Here is a 13,586-nt window from a genome sequence, read left to right as displayed (position 1 = left end):
TACAAACTTTATTAAATCAAGATTAAAGAGCTACATGACAGATTTCTTTCAGTGTTCACATGAGCAGCTTTGTATGCAAATATGCTGTGATGGAACTGTACACTATAATTTACTGTAAAGACCTTGGTAATGTGTACACAAGCATTTGTTTCCTCTTGTTATTGCATTTAGTTTATGATAAATTTTTCACTGTGTGATATTTATTGTTCTAAATCACTACGCAAATCTGACATTAAAATATACATTATTACATAAAAAAAAAGATTTTAGTTTGGTATAGTCCCATTTGTTTATTTTGCTTTTGTTTCCCTTGCTTTAGGAGACATATCCAAAAAAAATTACTAATATTGAAGTTAAAGAGCATACTGCCTGTGTTTTCTTCTAGAAGTTTTATGGTTTCAGGTCTTACATTTAAGTCTTTAATCTATTTTGAATTTATTTTTGTGCGTGGTGTGAGAGAGTAATCCAGTTTGATCTTCTGTATGTAGTTGTGTTTTCCCAATGCCATTTACTGAAGAGGCTGTCTTCCCCTCATTGTATATTCTTACCGCCTTTGTCATAGATTAATTGCCCATATAAGTGTGGGTTTATTTCTGCTCTATATTCTGTTGCATTGATCTATGTGTCTGTTTTTGTGCCAGTACCATCCTGTTTTTGTGTGTGTGTGATTCTCAACATTTTTATTTAAAATAATAGCAGTGGGGGGCTTCCCTGGTAGTGCAGTGGTTAAGAATCCACCTGCCAATGCAGGGGACACGGGTTTGAGCCCTGGTCCGGGAAGATCCCACATGCCGCGGAGCAACAAAGCCCGTGCACCACAACTACTGAGCCTGCACTCTAGAGCCCGTGAGCCACAACTACTGAGCCCTCGTGCTACAACTACTGAAGCCCACGCACCTAGAGCCAGTGCTCTGCAACAAGAGAAGCCACCACAATGAGAAGCCTGCACACTACAATGAAGAGTAACCCCTGCTCGCCGCAACTAGAGAAAGCCCGTGCGCAGCAACAAAGACCCAATGCAGCCAAAAATAAATAAATAAAATAAATATTAATAAATAAATAAATAAATAAATAAATAACATGCTTTTTTAAAAAAATAAAATAAAATGAAATAATAGCAGTGGGGAATACGACCATATTTTCATATTTTCAGATGAACACTTTAAATAATCCCCAGTTTTTATTACTTACGTGTCCAGATTCTACCAGTTGTGTTTGGCTTCTTTATCTTTCTTTTTTAGCCCTCACTGGGATCATAATTTTTCTTTCCGTCAAGGGAAGTTCATTTGTGGTGGTTTCTGGGCTATCAGGTTTGGCATGTACAGTTGCAAACACAGTTGGAGCGGCACTCACAGCTAACATACACTAACATTAACAGCAAGAAGAAGTTTTTTACATGGTGTTTCCTCTATGTGTATCATCCCACAAATTGCCTTCAATCATAGACTGAAGTACCATACTATTTTGATCACTGTAGCTTTGCAGTATAGTGTGAAACCAGGGAGCATGACGCCTCCAGTTCTGCTCTTTTTAAAAATTGAAGTATAGTTAATTTACAATGTTGTGTTAATTTCTGTTGTACAGCAAAGTTATTCAGATATATATTCTTTTTCAGATTCTTTTCCATTATAGATTATTACAAGGTATTGAATACAGTTCCCTGTTTTATGCAGTAAGAACTTGCTATGTATCTATTTTATATATAGTGATGTGTATCTGTTAATCCCAAGCTCCTAATTTAACCCTCCTCTCTCCTTCCCCTTTGGTAACCATAAGTTTCTTTTCTGTGTCTGTGAGTCTGTTTCTGTTTTGTAAATAAGTTCATTTGTATCATTTTTTTAGGTTCCACATATAAGTGATATCACATGATTATTGTCTTTCTCTGTCTGACTTAACTTCACTTAGTATGATAATCTCTAGGTCCATCCTTGTTGCTGCTCCAGTTCTGTCCTTCTCTCTCAAGATTTTTTTTTTTTTTTTTTTTTGGTTATTCAGGGTCTTTTCTGTTTCCATACAAATTTTAGAATTATTTGTTCTCATTCTGTGAAAAATGCTGTTGGTGTTTTAATAGGTATTGTGTTGAATCTGTAGTTTGCCTTGGGTTGTATGGTCATTTTAACAATATTAATTCTTCCAATCCATGAGCACAGTGTATCTTTCTATCTGTGTCATTTTCAATTTCTTTCATCAGTGTCTTACAGTTTTCCTAGTACAGATGTTTTACCTCCTTAGTTAGATTTATTCCTAGGTATTTCATTCTTTTTGATGTGGTTGAAAATAGAATTGTATCATTAATTTCTTTTTTTGGATAGTTCATTGTCACTGTATAGAAATGCAACAGATTTCTGTATAATAGTTTTGTGTCCCACAACTTTACCCAGTTCACTGATGAGTTCTAGTAGTTTTTGATCGTGCCTTTAGGATTTTCTATGTATAGTGAGTGTCATGTCATCTGTAAAGAGTGACAGTTTTACTTATTTCTTTCCAATTTGGATTCCTTTTATTTCTTTTTCTCGTCTGATTGCCATGGCCAGGACTTATAACATTATGTTTATTAAAAGTGGCAAGAGTCTTGTTCCTGATCTTAGAGGAAATGCTTTCAGCTTTTCACCACTGAGTATGGTGTTAGTTGTGGGCTTGTCATATATGGCCTTTATTAGTCTGAGGTATTTTATCACTATACCCACTTTGTGGAGTTGTTTTTTTTTTTTTTAATAAATGGATGTTGAATTTTGTCAAAAGATTTTCCCACATCTACTGAGATGATCATATGACTTTTAATCTTCAGTTTGTTAATGTGGTGTATCACATTGACTGATTTGCGGCTATTGAACAATCCATGCATCCCTGGATAAATCCCACTTGATTGTGGTGTATGATCTTTTTAATGTACCACTGAGTTCGGTTTGCTAATATTTTGTTGAGATTTTTGCATCTATGTTCACCAGTGACATTGGTCTGTAATTTGTGTGTGTGTGTGTGTGTGTGTGTGTGTGTGATATCTTTTTCTAGTTTTGGTATGAGGGTGATGCTGGCCTCACAGCATGAGTTCAGAAGCATTCCTTCCTCTCCTATTTTTTGGAATAGTTTGAAAAGGATAGGTGTTAACTCTTCTCTAAATGTTTGGTAGAATTCACCTGTGAAGCCATCTGGTCCTGGACTTCAGTTTCTTGGGAGTCTTTTTATTACTGATTCAATTTCATTATTGGTAATTGGTCTGTTCATATTTTCTATTTCTTCCTGGTTCAGTCTTGGGAGATTATACATTTCTAGGAATCTGTCCATGTCTTCCAGGTTGTCCATTTTATTGGCATATAATTGTTCACAATAATCTCTTATGATCCTTTATATATTTTGTGGTGTTTTTTGTGACTTCCTCTTTCTCATTTCTGATTTTATTTATTTGGGCCCTCTCTCTTTTTTCTTGATGAGTCTGGCTGAAGGTTTATCAGTTTTGTTTATCTTTTCAAAGAATCAGTTCTTAGTTTCATTGATCTTTTAAATTTCTGCTCTGATCTTTATTTTTTTTATACTAACTTTGGGGTTTGTTTATTCTTTTTAGTTACTTTAGGTGTAAGGTTAGGTTGTTTATTTGAGATTTTTCTTGTTTCCTGAGGTACACTTGTATTGCTCTAAACTTCCCTCTTAGAACTACTTTTGCTGTTTCCCATAGACTTCGGATTGTTATGTTTTCATTTTCATTTGTCTCCAGGTAGTTTTTTATTTCCTCTTTGATTTCTTCAATGACCCATTGGTTGTTTAGTAGCACATTGTTTAGCCTTCATGTGTTTGTGTTTTTTGCAATTTTCTCCTTGTAGTTGATTTCTGGTTTCATAGCATCATGGTTGAAAAAGGTGCTTGATATGATTTCAGTCTTCTTAAATTTACTGAGACTTGTTTTGTGGCCTAATGTGTGATCTACCCTGTAGAATGTTCCATGTGCACTTGAAAAGAGTGTGTATTCTGTTGCTTTTGGATGGAATGTTCTATCTATATCTATTAAGTCTACCTGGCCTAATGTGTTGTTTAAGGCCAGTGTTTCCTTATTGATTTTGTCTGAATGATGCATCTATTGATGTATGTGGGGTTTTAAAGTACCCTAATATTGTTGTTTACTGTCAACTTTTTCTATGTCTGTTAATATTTTCTTTTTATATTTAGGTTCTCCTATGTTGGGGCCATATATATCTACGTGTATATCTAATGCTGGCCCACTGGTAGGTGGAGCCAGATCCTGGAGTCTCTGGCTGCAGGGCCTGAGGGTCCTGGAGCTGGTATCAGCCTGCTGGAGGGTGGGGTGAGGCCCAGGGGGTCCCTGGGCTAGTGCTGATGCACTGGTAGGCGAGTCCATGTCCTGGGCCCTCTGGTGGACAGGGCCAGATCCTGGGCCTTCTGGCGGATGGGGCCATGTCCCAGGTGGCTGTGAGCTCAGGGGGTCCTAAGGAAGCTGGCCTACTAGTGGATGGGCCTGTGTATCCACTCAACTAGCTACTTGGCCTGAGGCATCCTAGTACTGGTGTTGACAGGCTGGTGGGTGGGGCTGGGTCCCAATGCTAATAAGCTAGAGGGAAGATTCCAAAATGTCACTTGCCAGCACAGTGTTACTGTGGTAGAACGGAGCTCCCCAGTAGAGCTGCTGCCAGTGTGTATATCCCCAGGATGATCTCCTGTTGCCTCCTGCCTCTCTGGGAGGCTCTCCAAGATCAGAAGGCAGGTCTGAACCAGGCTCTTTCCAGATTACTGCTTCTGCCCTGGGTCCTAGTCTGTGTGAGATTTTGTGTGCACCCTTTGAGAGTAGAGTCTCTATATCCTACAGCCCCCTGGCTCTCCGGAAAGTAAGCCCCACTGGCCTTCAAAGCCCAATGTTCTGGAAGCTCTTCTTCCTGGTTCAGGACCCCCAGGCTGGGAAGCCCAATGTAGGCTCATATCCTTCAGTCCTTAGGGAGAACCTCTGCAATTGTAATTATCCCGCATTTGTGGGTCGTCCGCCCAAGGGTATGGGTCTTGACTCTACCTTGTCTCCACCTCTCCTACACATCTTCTTGTGGTTCCTTCTTCATATATTTAGTTGTAGAAGATCTTTTCTGCTAGTCTTCAGGTCTTTCTCTTCAATATTTGCTCTGTAAATTGTAATATTGCTGTGCCTGTGGCAGGAAGTGAGCTCAAGTTCTTCCCAATCTGACATCTTGCCCACTTGGCCTCAATATAAAGTTACTAATGAGATAGTTCACATGTTTAAATTTCATACTAAGTCTTCAAAATCTGGTATGTATTTCACACTTACAGCACATATCAATTTGGGCTATACACATTTCAAGTGCTCAATAGTCATGTGTAGCTAGTGGCTACTATATCAGACAGCATATGATCAACGTTTGTAAATGTTCCATAGATAAAACTAAAAATGTATATTTTCAATTTTTTATTAAAAAAAAAAAACTTGCTGTGCCCAAATCTGAAATTATTTTCTCATTTAACTGAATTTTGGTGAATTTACATCTGGAATTTTAATAGTTTTTACTTTAAACATATAGCTGCTAGATTGGTGCACATAGGTTTATGACTGCTGTGTTTTCTTCACAAAGTTTGCTTCTTAAAAATGTTTAAGTGTGGTCAAATACCCCTAATATAAGATTTACCATCTTAACCATTTTTTAGGGTATAGTTTAGTAGTGTTAATTATACTCACATTGTTGTGCAAAGTAGTGCTAATTACACTCACATTGTTGTGCAACAAAACACCAGAGCTCTTCATCTTGAAAAACTGAAACTCTACGTCCCTTAAACAGCATCTCCCCATTTGCCCAACTCCCTAGTCCCTGGCAATCACCATTTTACTCTCTGTCTCTAAGAATCTGACTACTCTAGGTACCTCATATAAGTTCATTCATGTTGTCGTATATGTCAGAATTTCCTTCCTTTTTACGTCTGAATAATATTCCATTGTATATACAGACCACATTTTGTGTACCTATTCAACTGCCAATGGACACAATTTGCTTTCACCTTCTGGCTATTGTGAATAATGCTGCTATGAACATGGGCATACAATTATCTCTTTGAGATGCTGCTTTCAATTCTTTTGGGTATATACCCAGAAGTGGAATTGCTGGATCATCTGGTATTTCTATTTTTAATTTTTTGAGGAGCTGCCATACTGTTTTCCACAGTGGCTGCACCATTTTACATTCCCACTAACAGTACACAAGGGTTTCAATTTCTCCACATCCTCTGCCAGGCATATTTTCTGTATTTTTTGCTTTGTTTTTTGTATTTTTTTAAATGATAGCCATCCTAATGGGTGTGAGGTGACATCTCATTGTAGTTTTGATTTGCATTTCCCTAATGATTAATGATGTTGAGCATCTTTTCATGTGCTTATTGGTCATTTGCACATCTTTCGAGAAATGTCTAAGTCCTTTGCCCATTTTTGAATCAGGTCTTTTTGTCGTTCTTGAGTTTTAGGACTTCTCTATATATTGTGGATATTCATCCCTTATCAAATATATGATTTGCAAATATTTTCTCCCATTCTATGGTCTGCCTTTTTACTCTGTGATATCTTTTGATGTACACATTTAACATTGTTTCATGAAGTCCAATTTGTTAATTTTTTAGGGACTTCCCTGGCGGTCCAGTGGTTAAGACTCTGCGTTTCCACTGCAGGGTGCACGGGGTTGATCCCTGGTCGGGGAACTAAGTTCCCTCATGCTGTGTGGCATGCCCCCCCCCTCCCCCGCAAAAAGAAAACCAAAACTATCAGCAATTTGTTATTTTTAATTAATTATGCCTTTGGTGTAATTTTCAAGGAATCTTCTCCAAATTCAATATTGTGAAGTTTTGTCCTATGTCTTCTTCTAAGAGTTTTATAGTTTTAGATCCTTGATCCATTTTGAGTTAATTTTTTTTTTTTTGAGTTAATTTTTTATATGACATTAGTAAGAGTCCAAACTCATTTTTTACATTTGGATATTTAGTTTTCCCAGCACCATTTCTTGAAACGACTGTCCCTATTGAATATTCTTTGAACCCTTGAAAAAAGTAACTTGACCATGTATGTGAAGTCTATCTCTTTTAACTTGAAACCTTTAAAAGTTCACTTAAAAATTTAAAAAATATTAAAAAAATCTCCATCCAATCTATTTCTTTTGATGTAAGAATTCTGTTCATTCACACAATATAATTACTTTATTCCTTCCATTTAGTATAAGCTCATTCTTTTTGTGTTTCCTTTTTCCTTTTTTTATAAACAATATTATTTGTTGTTAATTTGGGAATTATCTGTTATTTTTCCATTTCCATGTAAATGCAGTACAGCATCTCCAAATCTCTGACATTCTTGCCTCCCTCTCACTTATAAGGGCCTGTGGGGTTAGGTTGAAACTACCCAGATAATCCATGGTAATCTCCTTATGGCAAGACCCTTAACTTAATCATATCTACAAAGTCCCTTTGCCATGTAAGGCAACATATTCACAGCTTCCAGAGATTAGAATGTGAACTTCTCTGCAGGGCCATTTTTCTGCCTACCACACACCATCAGCCTAAAGTTAAACCCAGATCTTATTGAAAACTTGAAAGTTTTCCTCTAAGTTATTGAAATTTTGTTCTGGTCTCTTCTGGGGGAACATCTGTCACCCACAGATTTCTACTTTCCAGGCTCTGTTGCTCTCATGTTGCTCTTCAATCCTATCTACTCTATTTTTCTGATGCATTCTGGGAGATGATCTCTGGAAGAGCATACTTCTACACTGATTTTACTTTCTGCATTATCAATTATGATCTTTACTGCTTTCAGTATGCATTAAAAAAAATTCACTCTTTTGCTTCCTTCAAGTTAGTTACTGCCCCTCCCATAATATGAATATACTCATTTTCAACAAATGGTTTTGTTTTCATAAAGTTCCAAGGTAAAGAGTTCCTCTTTATTTTGCCAAATATAGATACCTCAAATGAAGCATTCTCCCTGATTTTACATTAAGTATTCTCATCCACTAAACAAAAACAAAAACAAAAAAACAAATAAGGAGCTTTCCTTAGAGAGCTCCACCTTAACAAAGCTTATTTCTGATTAGGTATTCTACAAGTTGCATATTAATAGGAGGAAAGAGTTCTGTAAGTTACTAATAAGTCCAAAATTCAGCTGCATGGGCTAAAGATGGAGAATAGACTATTTCATTAATGAGGTTGTTGACTCTTTCCCAGAGTGTAGTCACATTAGATTGCTGCGTATGCTCATTGGTGGTCGTTGAAATTATACAGAAAGAGTTCAAAGGAGAGTAGGAGAAGAGGAAATGAATCTGTGTTTACTGAGAAAGTGGAATTAGAAATTCCTGGACAAGTAAGCATTTGGGTGAATGATTGCCCAAGATGAAGAGGGACTCCCTCCCTGTTTGGAGACAGAAGAGTGGAATCACAGGGGAAAGAAGACTGATCCTTAATGGTTATTTGAAGAGAGTATTCTTTCTTTCAAATACTTTCTGTTGTGTGAGATAAGCTGAACTAGAACTAGTTAAGTGTGGCCCTCCAGCGGGGAAGTGTCTATCTGGATTCTGCTAAGATGACGACAGGTCCCCAGGTCTCTTGGAGCTCACAGGAACACACTTTTCCCTGCCTGGTGTGTTCTGTGGGGTGGTGCTAGTGATTCCATGGAGGGAATCCAACGCAGGGGACTTGAGATGTTCACTTTTGCACCAGAGGAAATGCTTTTCTTCCACTCTGAAACCCATTCAAGCCTTTCCATAAAAGAGGAATACTTGGGCTTCCCTGGGGCGCAGTGGTTGGGAATCTGCCTGCCAATGCAGGGGACACGGGTTCGAGCCCTGGTCCGGGAAGATCCCACATGCCACGGAGCAACTAAGCTCGTGTGCCACAACTACTGAGCTTGCGCTCTAGAGCCTGCAAGCCACAACTACTGAGTCCGCGTACCACAACTACTGAAGCCCGTGCGCCCAGAGCCCGTGCTCCACAACAAGAGAAGCCACCGCAATGGGAAGCCCGCACACCGCAATGAAGAGTAGCCTCCGCTCGCCGCAACTGGAGAAAGCCCGCGCGCAGCAACAAAGACCCAATGCAGCCAAAAATAAATAAATTAATTTAAAAAAAAAGATTTTCAGTTTTGAAAATTCTTTTTTTTTTGGCCACACCTCGCAGCTTGCAGGGATCTTAATTTCCTGACCAGGGATTGAACCAGGGCCATGGCAGTGAAAGTGCCTAACCATTAGACCACCAGGGAATTCCCTGAAAATTCCTTAAATGTTTTCTATTTCTGTAAAAGGGAAACTTTCCACTTAGCAGTACTAATCCAGGATATATCAAAACTGAACGCTGTCCTTGCCCTCAACTATTCTAATTACCCAGAGCGGTTGAAGATCTAAGACCTCTGTGTCATCTTGGTGTGCCAGACTCTTACTGGATTCAACTGAAGACTTACCTGACCACTGAACAACGGGGACTTATTTTAACTATTTGTATACGAATGCACTTATTTTGCTCTATCCAGAACGGTAGTTTTCTACCCTTAATTAGCATAAGCACCATGAAACTGTGCACCTTCCTTCCTATCACTTCAAAACTCCTAACATCCCTTCTGTCCCTGCTCCCCATCCCTTCCAGCTCCCTCAACAACCATGAATGTCTTCAACAGTGTGTTCCCTTGCCTGGCAAGCAAATGAACTCATTTTTGAAAAGCCCAAGTAGTCTGTTTTATTCTGTTCCTGCTTGAACAGAGTATATAAGCAGCACTGCCGAGGTACTTCAGTGACTGTTTATTTGACATGGTTTTAATAGACTCCGCGTGTCCCTGTAGGAGAGTGGTGGCTGAATCCTGTGTCCCTGCTGTGTATTTTTTGCATGTCATTCCATGGGGATTGGACTTTAAAGGACCAAAGGGTATCTAAACTCAATCTCATATATTCTAAGTTTGTTAACAATGTGCTCAGGTCACATGACTTTTCCGTAAAGAACTAAGAACATGCTGCATTTTCAGTCTGTCCAGTTCAGTTGTCTTTTTGCTCTCATGCCTCACGCAAACCTTTCCTTGGGAGAGGACCAAGGAGGATGGAACATTTTGCAGTGGACTATCCTAAGGCAACCATGCCCCCTTTGGGGGCATAAATTGTGCCAACAGAAAGCTATCCTCTCAGATGTGTGTGTGTTTCATCACTCAAACAATATTCCAAACTTTCCACTATTCAAATCTTTGCGGCTTTTGTCAATCTAATTTGAAATGAGATACATCATGCACATGGCAAAGGGATAGTTTTGTGTAGCCTTATGGAAATGCTTTTTTTTTTTTTTATTGTTTTACTTTTGGCTGTGTTGGGTCTTCGTTTCTCTGCGAAGGCTTTCTCTAGTTGTGGCAAGTGGGGGCCACTCTTCATCGCGGTGCGCGGGCCTCTCACTATCGTGGCCTCTCTTGTTGCGGAGCACAGGCTCCAGACGCGCAGGCTCAGTAGTTGTGGCTCACGGGCCCAGTTGCTCCACGGCATGTGGGATCTTCCCAGACCAGGGCTCGAACCTGTGTCCCCTGCATTAGCAGGCAGATTCTCAACCACTGCGCCACCAGGGAAGCCCCTGGAAATGCATTTTTACATTTCCAGCATTCATAGTTGTAGAACCAGTTTGGGTACAGCTAGCAATTGAATAAAGTTTTTGAGTCGTCACCACCACTGTTTTTTTTTTTTTAAATTACTGTTTAAGTCAAGTTATCTGAATAGTGTCTTAAGGATCCTATTAACTAACGGTAACCATGAGGAATTTACTTAAGTATTTTGCCCAAGCCTTTGGAGGGAACACGCTCCCTGCTAACACCGACTTCAATCCAATGAAACCAATTTCAGACTTCCGACCTCCAGATCTCTAAGAGAATAAACAGACACCGTTTCAAGCCACCAAGTTTGTGGTAATTTGTTACAGCAGCCATAGGAAACTAATACATCAACCTATGCCAGGTTTACCTGTTTTTAAAAAGCCTAGGTTTACCGCTATATTTAAGCAGTCAACTCTTACTATGTCACCAGCATTATATAGAACTAAAAACCATCTGTAAGCCAGGAGTATTATTAATATATTCATACCTCTTACTACTTTGTGCTAAAAAATTGAAGTAAACGTATTTACCTTCGCAATGTTAACTTCAGAGCGAGCTACTTGGCTCACACTTCAAACAAAATGGAAAGGCAAGGTTCAAAGTGCGGTGGTGAACATTTTGTCTTAGTACCATGAAATAATCACTATCAGCCTTGGGATGTTTAATAAATAGCAAAGAGCATACAGATATTTACCACAGTTTTAAAGAAAAACAGAGGTCCCATTCTGTGGTCCCAACAACAACAAATAGGCATTGCCTTGATCTGTTTCTAAATTCTTGAGTACAGCCGTTTTGAAAGTAGAGTTCGCTTGCAATCTTCAAAAAAAAAAAAAAAAAAAAAAATCCTACTCTTCCTCAAAATGTGCTCTGAATTAAATGTGGACCGGAATCACTTGGTGTCAAGGCGTAGCAACTGCTCTTTGCCATTTATTGTCATGGACTTTAACTCTCCGTCTTCTTCCACCTCTATCCTTTCTTGGCCATTCTCAATGATTCTCTTGGTGGTGATCTTCTTGCCATTAATGATTTCGGTGGAAGTCGACATGGATTTGAAGTTGCCCGTCCCACCACTACAAGACATGGAGAAGGAAGAAAGGCCCCCATTCCCCAGGGAACCAAAGGAAGTAAATCCTGTATCAAAGGAAGAAAAACCACCTCCGAATGCTGGAAATTCACTGAAGGTGGAGAAAATCGGTGCGAACCCTCTGCTTCTGCTTCCGCGGGAGCTCCTCCGACCGCCCAAAATGTTCTCAAGCGGGTCTCCGAAGAAGTCACATGAAAACGGGTCCCGGCCGCCGAAGAACTCCCTGAAGACATCGGCCGGGTCGCGGAAGGTGAAGACGCACTCGAAGGGGTCCTCGAAGGGCCTGCCGCCACCGCCGCCCTCCACTCCCGCCTCGCCGTATCGGTCGTAGACGTCCCTCTTCTTGGCGTCTGACAACACCTCGTAGGCCTGGGCCACTTGTTTGAATCTCCTCTCCGCCTCCTCCTTGTTCTCAGGGTTTTTGTCCGGGTGCCACTTGAGCGCCAGCTTGCGGTACGCCTTCTTGATGGCCTCGATCGACGCCTGGCGGGGCACGCCCAGCACCTCGTAGTAGTCCACCATGCTGGACGGCTCGGCACGGCCCGCAGGCCAGGGAGAGGGCGAGCGGCGCGGCCGTCAGCCTCGGGGCACAGGCCAGAGTGCCCACCAGGCCAGGCTGCCCGGAGGGCCTGCCCCTTGTGACGAGGCCCGCGTCTCATTGGCCGAGGCCGCATCCCAGAATGCTCTCCCCACGAGGCGCTCTGTGACGTGTTTCACGCAGGCGTGGAGGCCCCGCCCACTCATTCGCTCCGCCCACCCGGCCCTCAGCTGACCTGTGGTCTCCAAATAGGGGCAGTGGCTCTGAATGCCTTAGGAAATGCTTTTCTTAAAATAGGGTTTACGTCAGGGTTCCCCTCGGCCTGAGGTAGGGGTAGTGCAACAGGAGTGAGTTTAGTCCGACCCTGGGCTGAAGGACAGTTGTATCATTTGTCTAGGACAGCATTTCTCCAACTTTTTGGCTTCAGGACCCTTTTGATTTTATGTGGGTTATATCTATCAGCACTTACTCCATTAAAAATTAAAACAGCCAAAGTTAGTCAATTTAATAACGATAAACCCATTACATGCTAACATAAATCATATTTTTATGGAAAAATAACTATTTTTCAAGCCAAAGAAATTTAATGAAGAGTGGTTTCATTTTACATTTTTTTCATCTCTCTGGCTTAACAGACAGCTAGGTTTTTATATCTGCTCCTACATTTAATGTATTGCTATATCACGTGTCATGTAGCCGCTGGGAAATTCCACTGTACACGAAAGTCAAATATCATTATCATGGAAATAGTTTTAACTTTGGGAAATTCTCTGATGAAGTCTTGGGGATCCCGAGGGGGCTGTGGCCCATAGTTTGTGAACATCTCGTCTAGTATATCAAAATGATTAAAGCTTGTTTGGCCATGTTTATAGTGCTGTGGGTAAACTTGGGGTTCAATGATTACTTCTGCTAAAACTGCTGTATCATAACCATGATTTTCTTTTTGACATCTGACTTCTTTCCACCTCCTCCTTATTCTCTCCCTGACTCTATATTCTTTGCTTTCATAAATGGTGAGGCAACACCAATAAAGGTCACTTAGTTCTAAGAGGAAATGATTAACCAATGAACTCTCAACATTTCATCATGAAGGGTAGTAGATCCAAAAGGGTGCACCATTTCACCATGACAAACTGCTGACTCCATATCGCCTGGAGAGACTGAAGCCCTGAACTTGGCATTTGCTAAGCACGCAATAAACAGTAGTAGGAAGCAGATTGGGAGTAGAGTCCGGTGTAAACAAAGCAATATGGAAAAATACCAGGTGTGTTTTGGGAGGGTTAAGTGATCCAGAACGACAGCAGGGAAAGGGGCAGAGGGAGGGGTCAAGCAGAAGGGCTAGAGAGGAGGAGTGAGCTGGAGTCCACCGCAGG

General features: G+C 40.5%; 2 protein-coding genes across 3 annotated transcripts in view; one reads left to right on the top strand and one right to left on the bottom strand.

Moving 5' to 3' along the window:
* The window catches only part of LOC137765040 (UDP-glucuronosyltransferase 1A1-like), a 38,319-nt gene that overhangs the window by 8,716 nt on the left and 16,017 nt on the right, over window positions 1–13,586 (top strand). The gene's annotated exons all lie outside the window — the stretch shown is intronic.
* LOC137765042 (dnaJ homolog subfamily B member 3-like) lies at window positions 11,481–12,197 on the bottom strand. The gene has a single exon (XM_068544193.1). The coding sequence runs from the start codon at window positions 12,195–12,197 to the stop codon at window positions 11,481–11,483; it is 717 nt and encodes a 238-aa protein (XP_068400294.1).

This window comes from Eschrichtius robustus, chromosome 5 (assembly GCF_028021215.1).
Source record: "Eschrichtius robustus isolate mEscRob2 chromosome 5, mEscRob2.pri, whole genome shotgun sequence".
Taxonomy (NCBI): Eukaryota; Metazoa; Chordata; class Mammalia; order Artiodactyla; family Eschrichtiidae; genus Eschrichtius; species Eschrichtius robustus.
Note: the sequence above shows the minus strand (reverse complement) of the source record. Positions and strands in the feature narration are given on the sequence as shown.